General features: G+C 41.3%; 1 protein-coding gene across 1 annotated transcript; it reads right to left on the bottom strand.

The window, feature by feature from the left end:
• Window positions 1-129: 129 nt before the first annotated feature.
• Window positions 130-26,411, bottom strand: LOC132771832 (interferon-induced GTP-binding protein Mx1). The gene is made up of 14 exons (XM_060770305.2): window positions 26,245-26,411; window positions 20,776-21,114; window positions 19,455-19,647; window positions 17,757-17,894; window positions 17,207-17,361; window positions 13,893-14,031; window positions 12,549-12,747; window positions 10,947-11,025; window positions 10,704-10,826; window positions 7,740-7,881; window positions 6,496-6,654; window positions 6,301-6,377; window positions 5,466-5,756; window positions 130-4,922 (listed from the first exon to the last, which is right to left on the bottom strand). The coding sequence occupies exons 2-14, from the start codon at window positions 21,082-21,084 to the stop codon at window positions 4,692-4,694; spliced, it is 2,235 nt and encodes a 744-aa protein (XP_060626288.2). The 5' UTR covers window positions 21,085-21,114; window positions 26,245-26,411; the 3' UTR covers window positions 130-4,691.
• Between the last annotated feature and the right edge of the window lie 1,567 nt (window positions 26,412-27,978).

The following is a 27,978-nucleotide window of genomic DNA, read 5'->3' as shown; positions in this document are numbered from 1 at the left end:
CCCATATTTGGTATTGTTTCGTGCCTTCAAGTAATTTCTGAGTGATGACAACCCTATTATGGGTTCAGAAGCAATCTATCGTACACCAGAACATCAACACCTCTGACCTTAAACACCACACCAGCTTAGTAAAATTAGCAAGCAGTTTATTAAAGAATATATGTGAGCAAAGCAGTAAAAATGGTGAAAACAGTATAGTGCCAAAATAGAGGCTGATCCATGAGCTTCAAGACACCAAGGACAACACAAAATTCAAAGGTACAAAAGCCGTAGAACAGGGCAGCATGAAAATCCAATACAAAGATCAAGAGCTTGGCAAAAACTTGGTACATAAAACTAAGAACACTTGGAAGCAATACCATCATGAAATTCCAACGTTGACCCAACTCTTTCCCATGCATCAATATAAAGCTCTTCCAGACCACAGAACCAAAAGGAAAGCATTTCTCTAGCCCTTACAACTAGATAAGGGTTTCTTATCTCTCTCTTCCTGCAAACACATTGATCTTCTCTGTGCCTGAGCACTTCGTCTCTGTTTACAAAAGCCTTAATTTCTTTCTTCACTCTCATCAACTTCTGCACCTGAGAAATCATCTTCAGACGGTTTCTCAGAGAAAGACTGTGGAGGGTCTCTCCCAGGAATGAGACCTTGTGAGTCTTCCTGTGACAGTCCGGGCCTCTCACCTGGGCTTAACTCAGGCCCAGGCAAACCTTCATCCAAAATCCCATCAGGAACATCATCCCCATTCCCATCATGAACATCAGACACAATCACAGGCTGAACTACAACACAATCTGCTTTTGCCTTTCAATAAAATGAGAGTGAGTGACTTGCCCAAGGTCGCACAATGGGCTTCCATGGCCAAGTGAGTATCTGAATTCTGGTCACCAGAGTCATAGTCCAATATTGAAACTACTACAACTTTCTGCCTCTCTTATATAGAGAGAGGCAGGGACAAAACCGTTATGTATCTCATGTCGACTCAAGTCTTTAGGGTCGCCCTATCCAAGGGTTTTCATCCCATTATTTATTCAAAAGAAATTTGCCATTGTCTTGAACTGACTATAGAAATGGTTCTCAACCGGTGGGTCTCCTGGTGTTTTGGCCTATAACTCCCAGAAATCCCAACCAGTTTACCAGCTGTTAGGATTTCTGGGAGTTGAAGGCCAAAACATCTGGGGACACACAGGTCGAGAACCACTGGACTATAGCCTATGGCATTTGTTATTCCTGAGGTCTTCCCTCCAAGTACTAATCACTAGGGATGTGTGATTGATTTAAAAAGTTTCTAAATTCATTACAAAATGGGGGGGGGGGGCACTGGTGTGTTATTTCTAAACTGTTTCTAAAGTGTATTTGAACATTTTGTTACTATAATGAGAGTAACAAAATGTTGTTATTTCGTTATAGTTATTTCACAAATGGGGAAACTTCACAGACTCATTTCTCCCCAATTTCTACAGCTATTGGGGTGGAACTTGCTACAATGGAAGAACACATTTACTACTTTTAGCGCACCAAATTTCAGAATGTTTTGCTTATCCATGGATTTTTAGGGAATTTTAAAAGTTTTATAAACTTTTTAAAAAATCCATAAGAGCGATCTCCTTGAATTTTCCATACAATGATACAAGGTAATAAGAGGATCATTCCCCCAACTTTCAGAATTATTCATAGTACATCTATTGATTTTAGGGATTTTAAAAGAAGTTTTGACCAATTTTTTTTAAATGCCACAGCATTGAATGTCTCTCAATAGAAGAAACCAATATTAACCAAATCTACATTTGCATAGAATCCAATAGTTGGAGGGAACCCCAGAGGGACATCTGGAACAACTACCTTCTTCCAGACAGAAGTGCGCAATCAAAACTCTTGATAGATGGCCCCTCCAGCCTCTAAATTAAGTAATGCTTGCTTGCAGGGATGCACTTATTTATTTATTTATTTATTATTTGAACTTATATGCCACCACTACCCTGGGGCTCGGAGCAGCTTACAAGAACAGGCTAAAATTGAACACAATTTAAAAACAATCAGAGATCAAAGGCCTGTCGAAATAGATATGTCTTACATGCCCTGCGGAAAGCTGATAAATCCCGCAATGCACGGACTTCAGGTGGCAGAGTATTCGAGAGTGATGGTGCCACTGCTGTGAAGGCTCTGCGTCTGGTTGCTGTTAGACGCAAGGTCTTGACACTGGGAATTTCCAATAGATCTTGGTCCTCAGAACGGAGGGATCTCTGGGGTTGGTAGGGGGTGAGGCGGTCCCTCAGGTACATCGGCCCCAGACCATGCAAGGCCTTAAAGGTGAGTACCATCACTTTGAAAGTGATCCGGTGCTCAATTGGTAACCAATGAAGCTGCAGTAAGATTGGTGTTATGTGGCATCCCATCGGAGTTCCCGCAAGAAGCCAAGCAGCTGCGTTTTGTACCAGCTTGAGCTTCCGGATCACCGACAGAGGAAGGCCAATGTAGAGGCCATTACAGTAGTCCAGTCTTGAGATGACTGTAGCCTGGATCACAGGTAGGGGGGCAGCCATCTAGCCTGTCGCAGATGAAAAAAGGTGGTTCTGCTAGTGGTGGAGACCTGGGCCTCCATCGTCAGCAGAGGGTCCAAAAGGATTCCCAGACTCTTTACCAATGGTGACGGGTGTAGCGCCTCGCCATCCAGGGTAGGCAGCTGGATATCCCCACTGTCTGGTTGACCCAGCCATAGGATCCCCGTCTTTGCTGGATTCACCCTCAACCTGCTGGCACGCAGCCATCCAGTAACGGCCTCGAGGCACTGATGGAAACAATCGGGTACAGAGTCCGGTCGGCCTTCCATCTTCAGCACAAGCTCAGTGTCATCAATGTACTGGTAACACTCAAGCCCAAAACCTCGAACCAGCTGAGCAAGTGGTCGCATATAGATGTTAAACAACAGAGGGGAGAGAATGGCCCCCTGAGGAACCCCACAAGACAGAGGGGACCTCTCAGAGACCAGGTCTCCCCTCTCCACTCGCTGTCCACGGTTGTGAAGAAAGGAGGACAGCCAGTTTAAAGCTGTCCCCCTGACTCCAGCAACAGCAAGGCAGTGGGTCAAAAGATTGTGGTCAACTGTGTCAAATGCTGCTGTGAGATCCAATAACACAAGCAGCGCTGACCCGCCTTTGTCAAGCTGGCATCGAAGGTGATCCGTGATGGAGACCAGCACAGTCTCTGTCACATGCCTCACACGGAAGCCGGACTGGAAGGGATCTAGCCCGGCTGTGTCTAGGAATTGCTGCAACTGCTCCGCTGCTGCCCTCTCAATCACCTTGCCCAGGAACGAGAGATTAGAAACTGGGCGGTAACTGGAGGGAACTGAAGGATCTAAATCTGCTTTCTTCAGCAGGGGAGAGACCACCACCTCTTTTAAACCCTCTGGAAAAACTCCTTGCTCAAGGGAGCTGTTTATGATCTTCAACAGAGGGTCACGTAATCCCTCCAAGCAGGATTTCACCAACCAAGAGGGACACGGATCGAGGGAGCAAGTGGTCAGTCTAGCTGCAGCTGTGAGCCTATCGACAGCCTCTGCGTCCAGTGGGATGAACCGGTCAAGGACAGGCCCAGCAAGTGGCCACGGAGTCTCAAGTTCTCTCACTGTATCAATTGTGGCAGGGACCCAGCGAAGTAGCGAGATCTTGTCTGCAAAATAGCTCTGAAAAACCTCGGCTGAAGGGGCCTGATCACCGCTTTTTGGGACGGTAGGAACCGTAGTTAGAGATTGAATTATTTTGAACAATTTTGCTGGGCGTGAGCTAGCAGACGTTATCAAAGAAGGAGACCCCCGGGCTGGCTGGGGGTCTGGGGCAGAGTGGTTGGCTAGCCACCCCACCCTTTCTAAGTCTAGCAGCTGACCAAACAAGGGAAAAGTTGCTGATGGCCTGTGTGGGGCAGGTGATGCAGAATTGACAAGAATACTCCCATCACAAGGAAGATGAGCATGCAAAATAATCTTTGGACAGCACGTGAGTCGGGGAGTGGAAATGCTTGGGGCAGCAAGGAGGACTGAGACAGTGATACACTGACATGATGGTGATATTAGCAGACTCAGCAATATTAACAAACTCCCATCTTTCTCCACTCCTTCTCTGATGTGTCTCAGTCTCTGCCTGCCCTCCTCCCTCGATCCCTTCCAGAGTGCGAATGGCACCTGCTCCGGCATGCTCTGGAATTTAAAGACAAAAAGATGGCCACTCCTCCCTTCTCTGTCAGCCCTGATTGGCTGAAAGGCATGCCAACAGTTTGGTTTTGCCTCTCAGCAGGAATGATTGACCCGTGGATTTTAATGTGTCACAGGGACACATTAAAATTGAAATATAAGAAACAAAGGCATCTTAAGATTCGATTTCTTAAATTTTGGTGCAGATCGTGCATGTGCTTTAGATATTGTGTCGTAAGTACGAGTCATATGAAACTGATCCGACTTGCAATGCTTTCTGATATTTTTGCACATGCCTACTAACCAGCCTTACTCATATTCAGCTTTTAATATCAGAGGGGATCTTGTGCCTTGGGAGTATGTAAATAACTGTAGATTGCAAGTCCCATTAGTCCTAGACAATGCAGCCAATAATGAAGAACAGTGGGTATTATATTCCAACAATACCTGTTTAGTCCGCTAACTTTTAAGAAACAGCACATTTGGTGATGCATTATCTTTTTAACTAGAAAATTTTGCCAAATGGCTCCTTGCTTCAGTCAGACGATTAATGCGGTCAGACAGAAGCTGCCTCTGTTCAGCAGTATCTTTGTGCTCCTGGAGCAAAATGCTCAGCTTGTTTCGATCTTGAAGTAGTTGCAGCATTGCATTTTGCAGATTGTCGCCATATTTCTTGAGGACATAGAACTGGATAATGAGAGGGATTTGGCAAGACAGACGGCTGCCTGCACTCTGTAATGAGAAAAGTGACATAACACAATTAGTGATATCCACATATTTGTGATTCCCTTGTGAGCAGTACAAAAAATAACACTGCCAAATTTGTTGATAGGCCTGAACAGAGTGGATCCATTGGTTCAATGGGATTTACTTGTGTGTTAACAATTTACTAGATCCATTCCAATTAGAAGTAACCTAACCAACAAGATGGCAGCTTCTGGTTAAAATTAACACTGTTGTGTGAGCCTGTGCCTACACTGGCAGCCCCATGGATTTAATTTGGTTTTTAAAGGCAATTAATATTCAGAAGAAGCTTTGCCTGTATATTCTTCTGAAGTACAATCCCCAGGACCTGGTATTCATGAGCTGACTTCCATCCAAGTACCAGCCAGATCAGTCCTTGCTTAGCTTCCCCATGATATGTTCCCATTAGGGTTGCCATAAGTAAAAAATGACTTGAATACACACAAGTCTTACTACAAGAAGTTCCACCAGAAGGAGGGAAATGTCACATTTGCAACAACCATTGAAAGGGGAGAAGGATTTCTAACTTACATTGAAGTATGTTTTCAAATGATAAGTAATTTCTGTGATGGAAAGATCTCCTTGTGTGGGAATGCCTCCCAAATTCATACCAGTGCCTACGGAGCCTAGAGTTTTTTTCCCATCTAGAGTTCCAGAAAAGAACACAAAAGATTCTCCTTCTTTGGATTGCTCTTTTATAATTCTTAGATCTTTCCTGTAGACATCATCCTGGCAAAATAACTTCTGTTCCATTTCAAACTGGGTTCTAATTATAGCTTCTGCTTGTGCTGCTTGTTTCTCCTTAATACCTTCAATTCTTTTCTGTAATAAAGAAGTTAAAATGTAAACAAGAAACAATAATATCTAACTCCTTGCCCCCTATATATAATACATGCACAGATATATATATCTATCATGAGACTTCCTTTTCACACAGACTGAAACACCACTTAAGCATTCCTCCCTTTGCAAAATGCATCCATTCAAGTCCCCCCCCCCCAATTCAAAAACTCAATAGAGATTAACAGCTCACGTGGCTCTAACAGGATTGAGGGGAAGGGGCCAGTTGCTAATATGATGTGGCAAATCCCATCAACCTTACTACAAGAAGTTCCATCAGAATGAATTCAGCTTGACACTACTTCAATTGCTATGGCTTAATGGTATGGAATTCTGGTAGTTGTAGTTTCATACAGTCTTAGGCATCTTTGCCAAAAGCTGAAAGTTAATTAATCAAAATTAACAAATCCCATGATGCCATAACAAGGAGCCCAGTCAATTAAAATGATGTCAAATGACATTAATGCTACAGTATAGGTGAAACCTTTGGAAAGAATTTGATTTACTTTAATTTAAACGTTCTTACCTTAGCTTCTTGATATAGATAAGGAAAACCTTCAAACTCAGCCCTTGCAACCTCTGTGAATCCTTGACGCACTATTTCTGAGAGAAAAATATATATAAAGATGAGAATCAGTCTGATTAAAAGAAGGGGTTTTCCCCACAGCCCTTTATTTTTACTTATTCCTTTCCAATATGTGACAAGAGAGGTTGGACTTACCAGTCACTTTATTTAGTACTTCAATAGCAGGACGTTCCAGAGCTACAATATGCTTCTTTACAAAACTTTCAAATGTTTTGTAATTGATAAAACCTGGTAGCTCTCGCCCACGATACTGATGTTCAAATTTCCACTCCTCAGGACGGAGGGACTTTTCAACTACAAAAAGATCAAATAAATACCATCATGTTTAGAGCTGGGAAGGCCTGGGGGAAAACCCACAAAAAGGGGCAGAAAATATCTGTTTTTCCTCAATTTTTCTGGGTTTTTCCCCCCAGGCCTTCCCATCTCTAGTCATGTGGAATTGTGGGAAATGTAGTAAATGTGGCAAACTGGTTTGGGAACAAATAGGCTGTGACCCGACCATAGAGCTATGATGGCCCAAGTTTCAGACATTGCAACCCCACTTTTTGTCATTGCAGAGTTCAAAATTATGTTTCAACCACTCAATATTCCAAATTCCCTGCTAAACCCACCTTAGTTGTGGACCTGGAACAACTTTAAAAGGAGACCAGACAAATGAATAGAGAACGAGATGGGATGGGACAGAAAGACTTGAGCCAGATAGCAAGAACAGAAGGTTAATCTTTCCCAATGAAAACTGGCCTTCAAATTCTGTTTGCTGTCCCAAGAATACAAAGAAGTGGCTTCTTACAAAGCTCAATGAATAGCCTAAAAACACTTCATAAAGACTAATTGTTGATCCAGAAGAACAAAGCCCAGGATCAACAGTATTCAGGACAACTCAGGTTCACAATGCAAACAAAATTATTTCCCTTTTTAAGATTCCTTTTCACACTGTACAGTCTCTTTTAAAATTGTGAATAATTTTCAGCTGGAAACACCTTAGGTTAGAATCAGATGAATGCAGCTTCCTTGGAGAGGACTGTTTCATTGGCCATTCTTATGTTCTAAGGGAAACTAGGTCGGCCTCCTCTTCATTCTCCTTCCATTACCAAAGAACCCAAAAAGGCCTCTGATGTGGAACCAGGGTTGTTGTTGACCTGGGCTGTTCTCCCTCTTTTTAAAATGATGCATTGAATTGTATTTCAACCCTGTTCTTACATTTTCACTGTATTTGTTTTTCATCTGACCATTTTTTTCTAGTAGAAAAACAGAATAAAAATCTAATAATCAAATTGGTACAATACTTTCTTTGTTGCTGCTTCTTGTATACATTTTGGACATATTTACAAATCAATTCCAGATCAAGCTCTTCTAAATTTGAACGGCTTCATACTTACTGTTTTTGCCATTCTCAACAACCATTTGGCCCCATTTTTGAAATTCTTTACGAATTTTGGTGCACAGCCTAGTATCGTCATTAGACAATTTTTCTTCTCCTTGAACTGAACTGCTGATATCTGTATTAAACAGTTGGATTTTCTGCAGAAAATTTTAAAAGAGGTAGAACAAGGCAGCTGTCAATATTGCCACAACAATTAAAAATCAAGTCGATATATGTCCTCCAGGAGTGATGCACAAAAATTCAGTCAACCAAGGTTCTGAATGCTAATAAAAGACAGACATCTCATTTTATAAAAAAACAACAACTCGACATTTGGTCCACAAGCTACCAAAACAAACACCATATTCTGGCATTCATATGGAATGTATGAGTCATGCTATGGTTCTCACCTGTAGATGTTCCATTTCAGATAATAATAATAAACCAATAAGCTTTATTTCTATCTCACCCCCTCCCTCTCCCCTCTCCCTATCTGCTTCTGTATCTGAAGCAGATAGACTTTTCAATCTGAAGCAAGATTTTAAGTGATTTCAATTGAATGTGCTTACAACTTCATTTCACACTCTCATGTGGAGCACGAAAGAATATTTATACAGGACAAGGATGAGGAGGATAGGCTTATGTATCTGGCCCCACACTTGTGTTGGTATAACTTTTATTTGCCTTCATGTCAACTTCAATTTATGGCAACCCTATGAATGAAATATCTCCAAATCTGCTAGTTCAGGGCTTCCAAAGTCAGGGTTGCGGCCTCCTTGATTAAATCTGCTCAGTGACGGATTAATGCATTTTGTATTTTTTTTTAGCTGTTAGGTTTACAAATTATTTTGAAATAGTCTTTGGCATTATGGAATAGAATTATCTGGTTGTAATCTGATGCATTTACATTGTAGAATTAATGCAGTTTAACACAATTTTAACTGCCATTGCTCAATGCAATGGTGTCCTGGGAGAAGGGGTTTTACACTACTTTATTCAGCCTTCTCTACCAAATAATGCTGGTTCTTCACCAAACTACTGTTCAAAGGCCTAGTCCCAGAACCATGATTTTAATTTTTTTTCTAAAGGCCAGGAGGGAGGGAGCAGATCTTACCTCATTTGGGAATGTGTTCCATAGGTTGGGGGGGGGGCACTGTCGAGAAGGCCCTGTCTCTCGTCCCTACCAGACGCATTTGTGGTGTTGATGGGCGCGAGAGCAGGGCCTCCCTGGATGATCTAAGATTATGAGGTGGAATGTAGGGGTGGATGCGTTCGGACAAGTAAGCTGGGCCACAACCATATAGAGCTTTATAGGTCAAGACCAGCACTTTGAATTGGGCTCAGAGATGGACCGGCAGCCAGTGGAGCTTGCATAGCAGGGGTGGGTGGTTAGTATGCTCCCTGTATGTTGCCCCAGTTAGTAATCTGGCTGCCGCCCATTGGACTAGCTGAAGTTTCCGAACCATCTTCAAAGGCAGCCCCATGTAGAGGGTGTTGCAGTAATCTATTCGGGATGTAACCAGAGTGTGGACCACTGTGGCCAGATCAGACTTCCCAAGGCACGGGCACAGCTGGTGCACGAGTTTAAACTGCAAAAGCTCCCCTGGCCACTGCTGAAACCTGGGGTTCCAGACTCAGCAATGAATCCAGGATCATCTTCAGGGGGAGTGTAACTCCATCCAACACAGGCTGTAACCCTATGCCCTGTGTGACCTTTCGACTGACCAGAAGGATCTCTGTCTTGTCTGGATTCAGTTTCAATTTGTTAGCCCTCATCCAGTCTGACACAGCAACTAAGCACTGGTTTCTAGGTCTAGACAGCCTCCTTAATAACAGTTGGGAAGAAGTGGATGTCATTTGCGTACAGATTTGGATGTTATCTGTGTACAGATAACACCTTACTCCGAAACTCCGGATGATCTCCCAGCAGCTTCATGTAGATGTTAAATAACATCGGGGACAGTATTGAACCCTGAGGGACTCCACAAGACAATGGTTGTGGAGTCAAACAGGTGTCACCCAGTAACACCTTCTGAGACCAAACCTCCAGGAAGTACTGGAGCCACTGAAGAGCAGTACCTCCAAGTCCCATTTCTGCAAGGCATCCCAGAAGGATACCATGGTCAACAGTATTGAAGGCCACTGAGCGGTACAGCAGAACCAACAGCGACACACTCCCCCTGTCTAACCTACTGGCATAGATCATCTACTAAGGCGACCAAGGCTATTTCAGTGTCATGTCCTGGCCTAAAGCTAGACTGTGCCAGATCTAGATAATCAGTGTCTACCAAGAACCCCTGGAGTTGCAAGGCCACCATACGTTCCATGACTTTGCCCAAGTAGGGAAGATTGGAAACTGGCTGATAGTTGACTGATTGAGTGGGGTCCAGTGAAGGTTTTTTCATCAGCAGTTTTATAACAGCCTGTTTAGGCTGGCTGGAATCTTGCCCTCCAGTAGGGAGGCATCAACTACCACCTTAACCCACTCTGCCAAACCCCCTCTAGCTTCTTTTATCAGACAGGATGGGCAGGGGTCTAGGATGCATGTGGTAGGCCTCGCCTCTCCAAGGATCTTGTCCACATCCTCAAGCTGAACTAATTGAAATGAATCCATTAAAACCGGATAAGCAGATGCTCGTGTTACATTTAGCCTACTGATTAATTAATGTACTTTTGTTAGTATCTATTTTTATTTTGAAGTTTACCAGTAACTGCTGCATTTTCTCGAGTCAATATGTTTTCCCAGTTTTTTGTGGTAAGATTAGCTGCCTCGGCTTATATTCCTATTGGGTTATACTTGAGTATATACTAGAAGTGTATTTTTTGTAATAAACAATAATCGAACAGTAACATTTATACTGTTAATAAAAAGTTACTTGATGAATGCTGTGTGTTTGAAAAAACAGAGCAACAATAATATTATTTTTAAAATACAGTATTTTAAGAGCTTGCATTAGCGTATGCATCTGAATCTACTTACATTTGTTAAAAAATATATCCTCTCGCCTTCTGCTTCTGGCACCCTATTGCCATATCTGCGTATTTCATCACTTGCTTTTTGAAGCTGATAATTGATTTGCTCTTCTAAAGTGGGCAAAGATCTCTTTAAAAAGAAGGGGGAAAAGATTTATGTATACTGTCCTGAAAGAAGGAAAAAATATCTTTCATCGATCATTATTATTGTTTAAGGCACCTGATGCTAATAAGTTCTTTGCTTACTTACTCTAATATGATGCACAAGTTCATTTGTAAGTTTCTCAGCCAATAAGGGAATCGTGGCTTTTTTTTCTTGTAGAAGCATTCTGCAAGGAAAGGAGTGGAAAGTTTGCTCAGAAAATAAAACTAATACTTCAATTAAGACTTGAGAGGTGAGTCACATTCAGGACTTTTGGACTGCTGGTCCTGAAGTTGGTCTGTATAACTGATGGTTGTCTCATTCACTTTCTAAGAACTAGTTTTTCATGCTGACTTGTAACAAATTTGAAAATGAATGTTTTTGAAATTCAAAAGCAGACTTGAAGGAGATCACCACTACCATGAAATTCTCAATGCAAGAACATGATTTCCGTTATGTACAATTCAAATATATTTTCTATAGAAGGAAGAAAAGGAATAGGGGAAAGCAAAGCAAATGTGGGCATTAAAATCCCCATCTGGATTTACCAAGCCACAGCAACAGCAGAGATCATTCAGAAGAGAAGGTGGAAACATCAGTCTGTTGTGTGTCAGGACAAAGGAAAACAGACCTCTATCACTTCTTGGCTGCTGCCTGATAAATCCAAATTGAGGAACTTTCAATATCCTTAGATATCTCCTGCACTTAGATATCTCCTGCACTTACGAATATGCAGTTCTGTCTGTGCAACTCTAGATTGCACATTCATAATTGCAATTATTTATTGTATCCAACGACTATTAGTTGTAAAAGCCTAACTCATTGTGTTGATCTTTACTAATAAGTTAAATTTTAAAAACTTTAAAATACAATAATTTCTAAAAAGGTATCGGAATGGCCTCTTCCCAAAATACACTACTATTATTAATAGCATTAGTACTACTAGTAAAGTAAATGTAAAGGTTTCCCCTGTCATTACGTCTATTTGTGTCCAACTCTGGGGGATGGTTCTCATCTCCATTTCTAAGCTGAAGAGCCAGTGTTGTCCGTAGACACCTCCAAGGTTATGTGGCCAGCATGACTGCATGGAGAACCATTACTTTCCTGCCAAGGCAGTAGCTATTGATCTGCATGTTTGCATGTTTTTGAACTGCTGGGTTGGCAGAAGCTGGGTCTAACAGCCAGAGCTCACCCCACTCCTCGGATTCGAACCACCAACCTTTCGGTCAGCAAGTTCAGAAGCTCAGCAGTTTAACCTGCTGCACCACTAGTAGTACTATAAAATTTTGGGTTACATCTAAAAGGTAAGAATATTATCAGCTGTTTTGCTGCTTTTTAAGCATTTTGGATAAGGTAACCTGTTACATGTAATGATATTATTTTGAGTATTTTATTTCTAGGCCCCAGTTCTTCCATTTGGTCAAGGAACACAAGACTGTGCAGAAAATGGAGGGTTAAATGAGATGAGGTAAATTTAGATATGTTTCTACTGTTATAACTATGTATATTGCCTGTGTAGTTTTAATCAAATGTGAGGAAGTTGTGAAGGAGGGAGAAAATGCCACCTCTGACACGTCTCCTGTGTCAGTTCTACTCAAAGTGATGGTGCATGAACTGGTGCCAGTCCGTGAGGTACTGGCCGCTGCTCCATGGCATGTTTCCAGGAAACAAAGAAACAGTTGTCATTGTCCATATTCTATATATACTTACCCAAAACATTTATGATTCTCAAAAAATGATTTCTCTTTCTGGATTGCAGAGGCCAGTGTCAGGTTAGATTGGATGTCTTGCTGCCCTCGGCATTTCACAATCATATATCCCTTTTTCAGGGGGATTATGATGTTTCTCAGTATTTTCACCACACTCCCTTCAGTTCCTTTGTCTATCAGATCAGGCTTTGTCAGAATTCCTACCATGAAATTTGAAACATGAGAAAATGCTGCACATAAAAAGGAGTAGAGGACACACACAACCCAATCAATTTATATCAACAGAAATTAAAGGGGGCAATTTCCTATGTCCTGGAAGCATAAGCCACATTATAGGGCTTCACAAAGTGTGAGAAATTATTTTCAAGCAAGCTAGACAGTAAATAGGCCTGTGACTACCATCAAAATTAGATCGCTAATAATAGATTCCAAAATAAAATGCATGCTTCTGGTTACATTAAGTTTTCTTCATTTTACCAGTTTCATGGGCTTCTGGTCTTGATTTTGACTAACAAAGTTTGGAGATCCACTTCTCTCTTCCTTTAGCAAGGTTTCTGCAAATAGTAGACGTATTTACTGTAGGGCACTTAATGGTGTTATGGGATCCCCCTTCCCTTCTTTTGACTCCTTTATTTCCATCGAGAAACGCAGTTAATAAAGTTTCATTTTAATCTACATCCATTCATTTTAATCTACATATCTCTCAAGAGCTAAGAGATGTTAACAATTAAATTATTATTTTTCCACCAAGTTCACAAAAGAGTTTCTAAAGACAATGATTAAAATATTAATACCAGTATATTGGAATAATGTTATGTATCATAAAGAAGAATATATGTATAGCACAACATATTTTTAAAATTTTCATTGCATAGTTTAATCTCATTTTACTTCCATTATATCTTAATTTTATTTTTTGCATAGATTTTTGATATGTATCTTATTTTTATTTGAATTATGGTACGCTATTTTTTTTTATTTTTGCATGTGTTTACATTGTAATATCCTCAGGAAAAGTAAAAAGAAATTCAAATATGCAAGCAAACAAAATACTGTAAAGCTGGAGAGTGAATAAAGAATTCCCGAAGATGTCAAACAGTGGTATAACAGCCATGGGCTTAAAAACATAAATCTTTGCAAATGGCCTGCAGTAATGAAAAATGCACGTGTAGACTTCATTGTGAAACATTAGAAGGCCAAGGGTGAATTCTCCTTTTGTTGTTGTATGCCTTCAAGCTGTTTCTGACTTACGGGCAACTTTAAGGTTACCTTATCACAGGGTTATTTGGGGCTGAGAGTGTGTGACTTTCCCATGGTCACTCAGTGGGTTTTCATGGCCCCTTACCAAGTGTTCTTTCTCCTTCTGGATCCACTTCCTGAGCCATCTTCAACGCCTCAGTTGTGGCTATATCCACATTACATGGAACCACCACTAAATTTATTGTCTCTTCCCTATCAATAAATTTTTTAATAAGCATTTTGATCTGCAATAAAACAAAGGAAGGAAAAAAAACCTCTTTAACAACCTATGGAGTTGGAAAGTTGAAGTTCGGTTTAAATCAAGTATTTGTCTATACGTAACAGCAATCCAACTGTAATTCACATCATTGGACCTTGGGGCTGCCCCAGATTCACCCCACTAGGACCACCACTACACCATACTGAAATTGTATTGCTGTCCATACTCCAAGTTTGAACTGGCATCATTTTTATTTCTTTCTCCTCCAAAGTGACTTGGCATTGCCTTCTTTTCTGCTTGGATCCATGACTGCACCTGCCTTCATAAGCAAAAGGCTTCCTGCCAGAGTCCCACAAGGAAACTTACCATATATACTTGAGTATAAGCTGATACGAATATAAACGGAGGCACCTAATTTTACCACAAAAAACTGGGAAAACATATTGTCTCGAGTATAAGCCGAGGGTGGGAAATGCAGCAGCTACTGGTCAATTTCAAAATAAAAATAGATACCAATAAAATTACATTAATTGAGGCATCAGTAGGTGAAATGTTTTTGAATACTTACCTAAAACTGTAATTTAATATAAGACTGTTCAACTCTGATTAAATCATTATTCTAACCTTCTTCAATGTAAATGTGCTTACATATTCTTCAATGTAAATGTGCTTATTATTACATAATAATAAAAAGAGAGTAAAATAATGAATGTAATATAAATAATAATAGAGTAAAATAATAGAAATGTAGTAATAACAGTACTAATAGAGTAAAATAATAAATGAAATAATAATAAATAGAGTAAAATAATAAATGTAAAAATAACAAGAGTAAAATAATAAATGTAACAAAAATAATAGAGTAAAATAATGTAAATGTAATAATAACAACAACATAGTAAAATAATAAATAATTTTGACTCAAGCATAAGCCAAGGGGGGCTTTTTCAGCCTAAAAAAGGGACTCAAAAGCTTGGCTTATACTCGAGGATATATGGTACTTGTTTTCTGACTATTGATCAGTCATGTGATCAATATTGAGGAAAGAGTCAAACTGATCTCCTGGATTGTTGATCTCATGGCTGAGCATTTTGTTCTGGCAAATCATTTCTTCAACAGAGCTCTGCTGGGAAGCTGTTTGGCTGGCAAGGCAGAAGCAGTGGCAGCTCCAAGGAAAAAGGAAGGCAATGCCAAATCACTTCTGAGGAAGTTGTTTGGGAAGAAGGCAGTGGCAGTGGCCCAAAAGGGAAGGAAAGGTTCAGGGACTGCCCACCCCATAATTTCCATGAACAGAGATATTTCACAAAGCATACACTCCAGTAAATAGCATTGGACATGTTTTTTTTTTATTGTGACCTTCACTACCCAGTAATCTATCCCATTCTCCTTCTACGATGCCACCCCAATCTAGCCTTACACATGCAGCAAACCATAGCAAAAGCCCAGATTTTCCTGTTAACTGCAGAGCAACAGGCTTTGTATATCAAATTATAGTCTAAAAGAAGTGCTTTTACTGCGAAAGAAACTACGCAGTGTGTTGTGATCAAGACATATAAGTGGCATGATTTTTTGTTATATCTGTGTAGATCAGCTCCTAGTGGAGGAAACAAGGCATGAGTATTTTGAGAATAAGAGCAGGCAGGCACGTCCAAGTCTGAGAGCTCGCAATAGGTAGCAAGAGACAAAAGACAAAGAAGAGAAATTTATGGAAAGCAGCCAGCTCTGCCAAGAGGCCAAAATCGTATGGTGTGACAAACACACTAAATCCTGATATAGACCAACAGTGCCATCTAGAGCATCCCGGGTTCAGAACCCCTTGCTTAGATCTCCTGGTGAATATTTGTTGCTTAATCTCCAAACTTACTTTCTCAATTTAATAGCTCTGTCAGTTTGAACTGATAAATTCTATCTGTAAAAGACGCTCAGAATGACTGAGAAAATGGACCTTTTTGCTTTGTGATTTTAATCACTTACATTAGATAAGGAGCGTTTCTCACAATAGTTTAAAATTACACTTAATGTAGGAAAGTAGTGAGGTTTGGTAGGTTTGATTTCCATAAATATCTTTGTTTGTTGCCCTGGGATCACAATGAAATGTGCTGTAGTCTACCAATAATCCTCCACCTCAATTTACACATTCTCTTGGATGCTTATGGAGAAGGCAAAAGGACACGGCACCTTTTAAGAAATATAGCTTGTGCTGTAAAACTTACTCCCTCCAAGAAGGCAGAATATAGGTAGGAATTAAGGCTGACTTTTTACATTTCATTTCAAAGTTTGTGTGTGCAGACTTCTCTTTATTTTTTTGTCTTCTAATTGCTGAAAGCTTTCCAACAGTCTCTTTCTATTTCACTTCACAAAGGTTTTTGGGAAACTGGACTAATGAAGGCAAAGTAAAGATACTTTAGAACGGGGGCTGAGAAAACCATGGCAATGAAACTAGATGCTTATGGAGAAGGCAAAAGGACATGGCACCTTATGCTACAGAATGTAAAACTGGTCATCCTTCCAGCATGCAAGAAAAATCCACATTTTAGAAAACTGTACAGTTATACTTCCCCTACTGAATCATATCATTTTCCCAATCAGGCCCCAAACTCTTGCTCATCTTTTATCTGTTTTTATTACTCTATTGTTTATACCGTGAGCCCCTGGTGGCACAGTAGATTAAATTGCTGAGCTGCTAAACTTGCTGACTGAAAGGTCACAGGTTTGAATCCTGGGAGCAGCATGAGCTTCCACTGTCAGCCCCAACTTCTGCCAACCTAGCAGTTCGAAAACATGCAAATGTGAGTAGCTCAATAGGTACCGCTCCGGCAGGAAGGTAACGGCGCTCTATGCAGTCATGCCTTCCCTGTGTTTTTTAACTGCAGTTTTGTAAAGCAAAAATCAATAAAAATATTATAAAAAAATATGCAGTCACGCCGGCCACATGACCTTGGAGGTGTCTACGGACAACGCTGGCTCTTCGTTTTAGAAATGGAGATGAGCAGCAACCCCCAGAGTCGGACACGACTGGACTTAATGTCAGGGGAAAACATTTACCTTACCTTAGGTGTTTATTTGTTTATTTATATTTTTAATGCAGCATTGAATTTTGCCATACCTGTAAGCTGCTCTGAGTTCCCTTCGGGGTGAGAAGAGTGAGGTAGAAATATAGTAAATAAATTTTAAAATAGTAAATAAATATATATATTTACCTGTTCGCTAATATCCGCTGGCTGGTTACCAACTGCTACTCTTGCAATCCCTGGCAGATCAATCAGTGTCAAGTCTGGAACATCTGGAGAACTAATTTCCAGGCTAATTAATTTATCACTAATCCCCACTCCTTCACCAGCTAATTTGTTTTGAGCTGGAAAAGAGAACCAGGAAAAGTTTCAAGTTTAGGTAGACAACGTCAAATTTTCACAAACAAAGGTCAAGATACTAGAGAGGAAAACTGGCTACTCTTCAAAATCACTGTATAAAACACATTGGAAAATCGATACCATCTTATGACAAATGACATTTTAAAAGCTGGAATCTTTAAATACAGAGAGTATAGCTATTCAATTTCTATCCAGTCCGTCCAACAAGGTGATTGAAGCAATGTACTTTTGAGTGATAGGTGATCCCTCATGGGACAAGTGTGATTTTACAGATAGAAATCTTTCAATACTGTTCAAACTATCCTCTATGCCGTCGTCTTTAAGAATATACCTATAATGAGTAATGAGAGTGCTAGGAAATAGAATTGACAATACTCACCACTTCTTATTTCTTTTTCAACTTGTGAAGGATTTGAGAGTTCCCTAGCATTTTCCAGATAATTGATTTTCCCTTTCCACATATGACCAGCAGGTAGCTTCTTCAGCCTGAGCGCTAAGGGACATCTGGTAACAATGCCTGTTCAATAAGGAGACCGAATGTAATGAAATCATAGATTTTGGCCAAGATAATACAGAGAATTATACTCCACATATACATCTTTGGGCTGCTCCCCCCAAGACTGTTGTCAAGCCCTGGGGCATTCTAGGCTAATTTACCAAAGTGGGGAGGTGACTGGGTACTACATGGCTGCATTTTTTGGATAGGGGAAGAGAAATCAGGCCACTCTCCAACTGTCTACCAATCTGCTGAACATCTGGGTGAATGATCGTATTTCCCTTTCCCTGGATGGATGCATACATGCAGGCAGAACAGAAACTGCCCACAGCTCAAGAAGGAAATGGCTGTGCCAGCATCACTAGGGCTTGAGAGCTGGGTAAAGGGGATGTTTGAATATTGGACAAGGAGCTAGTGAGTAAAGTTTAATGTCCAAATAAAGACATATGAAAAGACAGTATATATTATTTATTATTATTTATTTATTTCAAATATTTGTACCCTGCCCTTCTCTACCCCCGAAGCGGGGCTCAGGGGGGCTTACAGCTGGCAACAATTCGATGCCTTCCATATACACACAGATAAAACAGCAATCACAAGATAGATAAAACATTAATATAAATTAAAACCATTTAAAATTGTGCAAATTCAATTAGTTGGCCAAATCTAAATCTGAGTTCTACAATCAACAACTTGGTCCGAAGCCTGTCCATAGTCCATTTACCATAGCATTGCCATCATTTATCAACCTACTATCCATATGCAAACACTTCTCAAAGATGGCTAAAATTTATGCAGGCTGAGTATGAGCATCCCTTTTACAAAATGCGTGGCACCAGCAAATTGAGAATATACTGCAATAGGTTAAACCCTTGTGTCGGCTGAATTGCTGACCTGAAGGTCAGTGGTTCGAATCCGCAAGGCATTGTGAGCTCCCATCTGTCAGCCCCAGCTTCCCCTGGGTAACATCTTTGTAGACAGCCAATTCTCTCACACCAAACACAACTTGCAGAAAGCAAAAATGCCACTATCTCTGTCATCCAAGTGGACAATTTTAGATTTTGGGTTTCAGAATTCTAGATAAAGGATTGTCAATCTATGGACCATGATGAACCACACTGAGTTCAAAGTTAAAATCAGCCTCTAAGTTGAAAGTTCAGAATACACGAAACCATATTGCAAATATTTGCAGGTAAAGCAAGGTGAAGATAATATGCTCGCAGTTGCTATAATGATCAAAGGTAGTAGTTTTTTTCTCCTAAAAAGATTATGGAAATATGTTTGTTTTGGATTCATGTAATGTTTCACAAATTTGCAATTTTTAGAAATTTCTTGACATAGTAACACTGCAGGCAACTTTAGAAAATATAAAAGCAGTGGATCTTTCATTGCAATAGTAAAAATATGTGGTCCTGTAGATGTTTCTGGACTCCAGATTCCATCATCCTTGGTGGAGTTGTTGGGAATTGTATAATAATTAAAGGAATGTAAATATCTAAACCCTGATTTGAATTATAATCTTTAGGTTTGAAGTTGCCTAGCAAAACCACCATGCAGGAAAAGATGAATGGGAATCCTCACCACTGCCCCTTGGAAGAGCAACTCCAGACAATGCTTCCAGAACAGAACTCTTCCCAGAACTCTGATCTCCAATCACAGCAATCGCAGGTAGAGCCAAATCCTTTTCCACGCCTAAAGCTCTCAAAGAGTCAATGAGGTCAATGCAAGGACGGATCTTCTCTTCATATTGGTTGTATAAAGTGTTTTCCGGCTTCTGTTAGAATAACACTTCTGTTTAGTTTTAGGTATTCTTTAACTGTAATAAAATATTTGAGCACATTACGATGGCTCAAGTAAGCTCCCCCCTTTGATCCAGAGCACACAGAATCAACTGTATCAACATATATATTATGCAGTGGTTAAAGCATTTCACAAAAAATTTCTGGTGTTTATTTCTATTTACTTAAGAATATGTACATATTCCTTTCCCGCTGCAAGAAAGTACTCAAAGCATTTTCAAAATTGGTAACGGTATCAACTTGCAACAAAGCACTCCAACATAAAAGCAACACAAAACATTTCCATAAACTAACATTATAGTAACCTAAGCACTGTGAAATAATATAATGCCACATGAGCACATAATAAAAAAAGCAACCTACATTCTCCATTCAAAAGCCTTGAATAAATGGTTTGGACCTATGGTTCAGATCATAAAAATACTGGTGCCAGGAATTTTTTTTCTATCAAAGAAGGAACAGAAGAAAACACTTTGTGTCAAATCAAATCACTGATCCATCTATCCCAGTTTGTTGGAACTGTTGGTCTCTCCCTGCCCTCTCTTGACTTGCTAAAGATGAAGATAAAAAGGGAGCAAATTTGCATCCATTCAGCTGGCACTTGAAGAAGTCCCTCATTTTTCCTCTATAGCAGAGCTTTCCAAATTGTGTTTTGCAACACATTAGTTGTAGGCCAAAACACCTGGGGATCCAGAGGTTGAGAACCACCACATTAGTGTGTTGCCTGCACCGTGTAGATGTGTTGTGTTAACATAAGGAGAAACCTCTGCATCTATATGAAATAAACAATAAATCATAGATTTATAAAAATATTTATGAAATGTTTTCATGATATGTTGTGCGTACCCATACATTTCATAATTACAATTTATGTATGTGTTCATATCTCTTATAAATGGTGGGTGTTTTAGCCTCTGGTTTGCTAGTAAAACTGAATTACTGTGTCATGAAATGATGCATGTCTAAAAAGTGTATCACCAAAACGAAATGTTTGGAAAGCTCTGTTTTACAGCCCTGGCTAAAACCTTGGCTCCAAATTGCAGGACTCCAGTTGTTACAGTACATTTCACATTCCCAATATGAAAAAAGGAGCATGGGCTTACCTTATTTGGTTGGTTTTCTTCTAGTAGGTGATTTGAATTCTCCTTCTGTATGGGTGATACATTAAATATAAAGGCTTCATTTCTCATTGGTATGAATGGGTTGGGCATTTTAAATCCCTCTGGGGGAAATTTAAACCCCCCTGGGGCCTGAGGTAGGTGAAAAGTCCCACTTGGCTGTTTGTTGGGGGGAAACCCCAGGAGTCTCGGTGGGTCACTCATTTCCTCCTCTGAAGAGTCTTCTTTACTAAGTAATTGACTGCGTCTATCAAGGAGAGTCAAACGCCGGCCACGGCCACGAGACCTTGACATTTAGCTGTATAAGACTTTTTTTTGTTTCCCCTGAAAGAACAATAAATATTTTGATGCTGCTACTTCTATAATGGCAATAAGAGGCTTTAAATGTGCTTTCAAACAGGAAGCTCTTTCCATTCACAAACAAAAAGCACTGCACTGTCATTTTTCCTTAACAGGTAAGTAAATAACAATAATGATGATGGAAGGAACAATGGAAAAGCTCAGAAGGACTGCAGAAACTGACCTCTAAAGTCTGATAAACTTTCATGAAAAGAACTCTAAAGTCTGATAAACTTTCATGAAAAGAACTGTAATGGAAGATGACTGAAAGCAGTGCTGTGTTGGGAAAAATTAAACTCTAGAGGTGGGGCAGGTCTGGAGGTGTGGAGAAGGCAATCTTGTCTGTGGCAAAATGAAAATCACACTTCGTCTATGCTTTACCAGTCCCCACACTCTCTTGCCAGAGAAAATATATGCCACGCAGATGATCAGTAAAGAATGGAAAGTTTACTCTTTAAAATGCAGAGCAACACACATATATATAGTTGTGTGAACAGTTGCACTGAATCATTGAACTCCACCCTCTATGACAAAGAGCCATCAGGACTTCGTCCTTCCTTTTGGTCACTGGCATTCTTTGATCTTTTTCTTTATGGTGTTGTAAAATACCTCCCCCGCACTAATTTCTCTAATCACAGCTGTAAGCTGTTTTCAAACTGCTTAGGTTAACAGTAACCAGGGTTGACAGTCGAGTGCTCATGCCGACCTGGGGTTTCAAACTTGCAACCTTTTAGTTGGAAGATTTTATCATTGCTGGTGATTTACCAGCTGCACTAAGACCCCGGCCCAATCACGGCTCCTCCTTCCCTATTCAGCATCACAGTTGAATTTTTATGATTTTCCTTTATTTTCCTGATTCTTTTAATTTAGTGGGACTGACCGGGAGTTGGGGACCTGAGAGACGGTGGAACATGCATTTGGGGACTTGGAGAGCCACCCTTTTAGCTTGATCTGTAGCTCCAGAGGGAAAGGCTGGGGTGGTTGTGTTTGCCTGTTCACTAGCTTTTCCCTCAAGCCCCGTAGTGACAACAGAGCAGTCACACCCTTAATTCACTTGCCTGGGTGAATTAACTAAGGGTGCGACTATTCCATAGGGGGTTATTAGTAAGGGGGGGGGGGGGTTGTGTCGATTATGTGATGGTGACTATTATACAATGAAATATGGGTATATTTACATAGGCATTATACAAAATCCTCCTGAATCTTATCAGATGTATTACTGTAGATTCTCATTAACCAGAACTCAAGCAATCAGAACTCTCAGGCAACCGGCAAAGAAACTGGAGAAAGAATACTTCAATTAAAAGTAGCTGTTTGGATAATACAATAAAGCTGTGTTACAGTACGTTTCCCCCCCTCTCCGTTTGCTTTAAATTACTGTGTACCAATATTAATATGAAATCGTGGTGTGGTTTGGGGTATAATACGAGTTAGGCTTGTTTAAATACTAACTATCAAACAACCAGAAACTAAATTTATCAGTGCCTACCAATCTCCATGGGTGCTGGTTAACCGAGTCTACTGTAATTGTGGAGAGTATTGTATTGAAGCGAGAATGCTCATAGAAAGGTGTTCACTCCATTTAAACTGCACACACACAAAAGATTACTGTGTATAAGGCAATCACACTTTTTTAGAAAGCCTTTTTCCTGTAAACAACTGGCTGAGGCAGACTCACCAAATACCAGTTCCACATAATTTGCAGGCCTGTTGAAATACTGTTCAGACATCTCAGCCAAAATTACTCATTCTGCCGTCCTTCCTCCACACCCATAACTATCAAGTAGCAGTGAGCAAAACCACAATATATTGTCAAAGGCTTTCATGGCCAGAATCACTGGGTTGTAGGTTTGTTATCTATGTTATTTTAACAATCTTGTACTCACTCTTGAGTCCTGAGGAGAGTAAGAAATAAAATGCATTATTAGTATTATTACAGTGGACTCTCAGTTAACCGGCACACAAAGGGATTGGTAGATGCTGGTTTTCATTTCTGATTGTTTTACAGTTATTATTAAAAATAGACATAACTGTATTTCACTATTAATTACTCTATCTCAATATTATCAAGTCAATACATGGTATGGTATAGTATAGGTTATAGCAGGTATGGGCAAACCCAGGCCCGGGGGCCGGAGGCAGCCCCTTGGGCTCTTTTCTCAGACCCTCCTCTCTCTCACCATCCCTTCCTTCCTTCTCTCCTTCCTTCCTTCTTCCCTCCCACCCTTCTTTCCTTACCTTCCCCTTTCTCCCTCCCTCCTTCTCTTCCATCAACCCTTTTGTCTTTCCTTCCTTCTCTCTCTCCTCCCTCCTCCCTTTCTTTCTCCTTCCTTCCCTTTTTTCCTTCCTTCCTTCCTTCTCCCTTTCTTCCCTCACTCTCTTTCACATTCCTACCATCTTTTTCTTCCCCCCTTTCTCCTCCTTTTCCTTCCTCCTTTCCTCCTGGGGGATGTTTAGCTAGGAGAAGATAAGGTAGACAGGGAACATGAGAACCATGTTTCAAGATTTTAAAGGGTGTCCCATTTTGGGGGGGGGGGGGGTGGACTGACCTTCTGCTGCTCTAGGGACCAGAGCACAAAGGAGCAATGGGTTCAAATGGCAGGGGAAAAGATTTGCCTGAATAGATTAGGAAGAACTTTCTGGACAGTGGCATAGGCAGCCTCAGAGTGTGCTGGAGGCTTTTCCGCAGAATCTGTCGGGAGTGCTTTGATTATGTCTACCTGCATGGCAGGGGGTTGGATGGGATGCCCCTTGGGGGTCTCTTCCAGCTCTAGGATTCTATATCAGGAATAGGCAATACAGCCTCATGGATATTCTTTTCGTCCCCCGTCCACCATCTTATCCTGGCCAAGGTCAATCCTTTTGGGATCCCAACTTTTTCTATCTTTCCTTCACTTTCTGCTTTCAAAAGAGAAGAGGAAGGGGAGGAAAGGGCAGGGAAGGGGCTTGGGGAGAACCCCCTTTCTCCTGGTCCACCCACCCCATTCCAGTCTGCCATGTGACCCCCAAGTTAGAAAGTTTGCCCATGCCTGGGTTATAGTATATCATAAACTCTGTATTGACTTGATATAGTATACCCCATACTATACCATACAACAAACTGTTGACTTGATATTAATACTGGCAAATAAGGACCAACTTATGTTTTAGTGTTCTACTGTATTATAAAAACAGCTTAAAATTACAATATTATTTCTTGGTGTGCAGTTGAAGGCTTTCATGGCTGGAATTACTGGGTTGCTGTGAGTTTTCCGGGCTTTATGGCTATGTTCCAGAAGCATTTTCTCCTGATGTTTTGCCCACACCTCAGGGTTTTTTGCCAATTGTTTGAGTTTTGGTTGCTTGGCTTCCAATTAACTGGGCAACAGGGAGCTGTGCATGTTTTCACCCATGAAGGAACAGATTTCAAGGTGATAGGATAACCATCTTTAAATATCTGAAGCCATAAGGAAGACAGTGCCAGACCATTTTTGAATACATGGCTCCTCTGCGACACTGGCATGAGATACCTAAGGAAAGCCATCTTAGTGGCCATCTACAGCGAACAATTAGTGTTGTTTGACCCCACTTTACCTGCCATGGCTCAATGCTATGGAAACCTGGGAACTACAGTTTGGTGTGGCATCTGTCCTCTTTGGCAAAGAAGGGTAAAGAATTTGTAAAGCTACAACTCTCAGTATTTCGCAGCATTGAGCCATGGATTCGAGGGGTGTTAAACTGCATTCATTCACCAGTGTAGAGCAGTGGTTTCCCAACCTGTGGTCCGTGGACCACCAGTGATCTGCAAGAACTAAAACATGGTATGCGACCTCACCATTACTACACGGTTATGACAAGAGCAACTGGTCTTGCAAAACCCTTTTATATTGCTGAGGCTTATGAAATATGGTTTTCTGTGGGCGAGCAGATGGCGACTACTGGATGGCATATGTTCCATATCAGAAACTAGAGCTGATGTGGTCTATCCAATGCAATTTTCTGAATCAGAACCCCAAATAACCAAACCAAGTCCCCTTCCACACAGCTGGATAAAATCCCACATAATCTGCTCTGAACGGGATATATGTCAGTGTGGATTCAGATAACTCAGAGCCCTTCCACACAGTCCTACATCCCAGAATATCAAGGCAGGAAATCCCACATTATCTGAGTGTGGACTCAGATAACCCAGTTCAAAGCAGATATTGTGGGATTTTCAGCTTTGATAATGTGGGATATAAGGCTGTGTGGAATGGACCTCAGTTCAAAGTAGATATTGTGGGGTTTTCCACCTTGATATTCAGGGTCATATGGCTGTGTGGAAGGGCCCTTAATCTAAAGTTGACCAAAAACTGATTTGTAACCCTTTTGGTACTAATGTTGGAGAGTGGTCCCTGGTCAAGCGGACCCTGGTCAAAAAAGATTGGGACTCATACTGGAGTAGAAGCACTATACTGTAGATCCAACCCATAGCCAATTTAGGAACCCTCCCCCCCCCTCAAAAAAAGATGCCCATCCGACCTCTGTTTCAAGACCTCCAAAGATGCACCAATGTGGTGTTTCCAAATAATTCTGGACGGATTGTTGTTTTATCTCAGGGAACAGAAATGTTTTGAAAGTCTATTAGAACAGTTAACCCTTCTTTCTGACTGTTTACTCTTCACTCCCGCAAAACAACCTTACTGCAGAATTAATGCAGCCCATGACTCAATGCAATGGGATCCTGGGAGTTGGCAGTTTGAGGAGGCACCACAGCACTTTTGGGGAGAGAAGGCTCAAGGCTGTGCAAAACTATTTTATTCACCACACTAGAGGAAAAAAAATCCACTTTAAATTCGGTTTCTGCCTCCTGCAGAATTCTGGAGTTTGTAGTTTAGTGAGACTGTTAAAGGTTCCTCCCTAAACTACAAACCCCAGAATTCTGCAGGAGGCAGAAACCGGATTTTAAGTGGATTTTTTCCTCTAGTGTGATGAGATCCCATAACTGGCAGGATTCCATAGCACTGAACCATGCAGTTCAAGTGGGATCATACTGCACTGAGCCTACAGTGTAGATGTACCTCTTGTTTTCAAAGTCGTGGGGAAGCCCTTCCTTGCCACTTCTGTTCAAAACGAGGGAGAGAGAAAAACACTCACCTTCTTGAAACGCCCAAAAGGGATGGCTGCTGGCGTCGCCTGTCCTGGGATGCTTGGCCCAGGTCTGCCTTCTCTGCTCCCTCGAAGAAAACGAAACCGAAGCGAGGAGGGCGAGGCTTGTTTCTTCCCCCCAAACGCTGACGGTGGGGGTTGCTGAGCTCTGGGACTAAAGCCGGGGAAAAAGAAACTCAAAGCAAGCAAAATTGGCCTTGAAGAACTGAAAGTACGAGAAGGAGCTGTCCAGTTCCACCGCAATCAGAGCTTCTTTCCCTCCCTGTCCCCCCCCCCCTCACATCTGGGTGCAGGCATGTAGCGGGAGGAGGGCATGGGGAGCTTGAGCCTCCCCCCCCCCCCCCGAAATTCTCATGGTGGTCCGCGAGAAGGCCTTACTGGAGCATTATTTAAACTGTTGTGTTTATTCATATCATGATCTGATCACCAAACTCAATATATCCCATATGCGTGGAGGTATTGGGGTAACGATACAAAAAGTTTGTTAGGGTACACCCTCTTTCACCCAGACTCAGCCCCCCCCCCTTCCAATCAAAATCCTGGCTACGGGCCTGCCTGGGTGCATCCACACTGGGGAATGAATGCAATTTGGCACCCCTTGAACTGCCATGGCGCCATGCTGTGGGATCCTGGGAGTTGTAGTTTTAACAAGGTCTTCAGCCTTCTCTGCCAAAGATCCTCAAAGTGCAACTCACCTAGATTCCATAGAATCATAGAATTATAATGTTGTAAGAGACCTCATGGGCCACCCAGTCCAACCCCTGCCAAGAAGCTGGAAAATCACCTTCAAAACACCCCTGACAGATGGCCATCCAGCCTCTATTTAAAAGCCTCCAAAGAAGGAGCCTTCACCACACTCCACAGCAGTGAGTTCCACTGCTGAACAGCTCCCATAAGAAGTTCTTCCTAATGTTCAGATGGAATCTCCTTTCTTGTAGTTTGAAGCCATTATTCCGCGTCCTAGTCTCCAGGGCAGCAGGAAACAAGTTTGCTCCCTCCTCCCCATGACTTCCTCTCACATATTTCTACATGGCAGTCATGTTTTCTCTCAGCCTTCTCTTTTTCAGGTTAAACATGCCCAGATCTTTAAGCCACTCCTCATAGGACTTGTTCTCCAGACCCTTGATTGTTTTAGTCACCCTCATTTGGACACATTGGAATGTCAACATTTCCCTTCAATTGTGGTGCCCAGAATTGGACACAGTATTCCAGATGTGGTCTGATCAAGGCAGAAGACAGGGGTAGCATGACTTCCCTGGATCTAGACACCATTGGCTTTTTTTTTTTGCCACAGCATCACATTGTTGGCTCATGTTTACCTTGTTGTTCACAAGGACTCCAATATCTTTTTCACACATACTGCTCTCGAGCCAGGCACCCCCCCCCCCCCATACTGTATTTTTGCATTTCATTTTTTCTGCCTAAGTGGAGTATCTTGCATTTGTCCCTGTTGAACTTCATTTTGTTAGTTTTGGCCCATCTCTCTAATCTGTTAAGATCATTTTGAATTTTGCTCCTGTCTTCTGGAGTATTAGCTATCCCTCCCAATTTGGTGTCATCTGCAAACTTGATGATCATGCCTTCTAACCCTTCATCTAAGTCATTAACAAAGATGTTGAACAGGATCGGGCCCAGGACTCTGCTCGTCACTTCTTTCCAAGATGAAGAGGAAGCATTGGTGAGCACCCTCTGGGTTTGTTCGCTTAACCAGTTACAGATCCA

Source organism: Anolis sagrei, chromosome 3 (assembly GCF_037176765.1).
Source record: "Anolis sagrei isolate rAnoSag1 chromosome 3, rAnoSag1.mat, whole genome shotgun sequence".
NCBI lineage: Eukaryota > Metazoa > Chordata > Lepidosauria > Squamata > Dactyloidae > Anolis > Anolis sagrei.
Note: the sequence above shows the minus strand (reverse complement) of the source record. Positions and strands in the feature narration are given on the sequence as shown.

Coding starts and splice junctions, on each gene's coding strand:
- LOC132771832 (XM_060770305.2), bottom strand. CDS start 21,084: ATGTCAAGGTCTCGTGGCCGTGGCCGGCGTTTGACTCTCCTTGATAGA. Junction 10,827..10,946: donor AACTTGTGCATCATATTAGA/GTAAGTAAGCAA, acceptor TTCTTTTTAAAG/AGATCTTTGCCCACTTTAGA. Junction 6,378..6,495: donor AGTACTAAATAAAGTGACTG/GTAAGTCCAACC, acceptor TTTTTCTCTCAG/AAATAGTGCGTCAAGGATTC.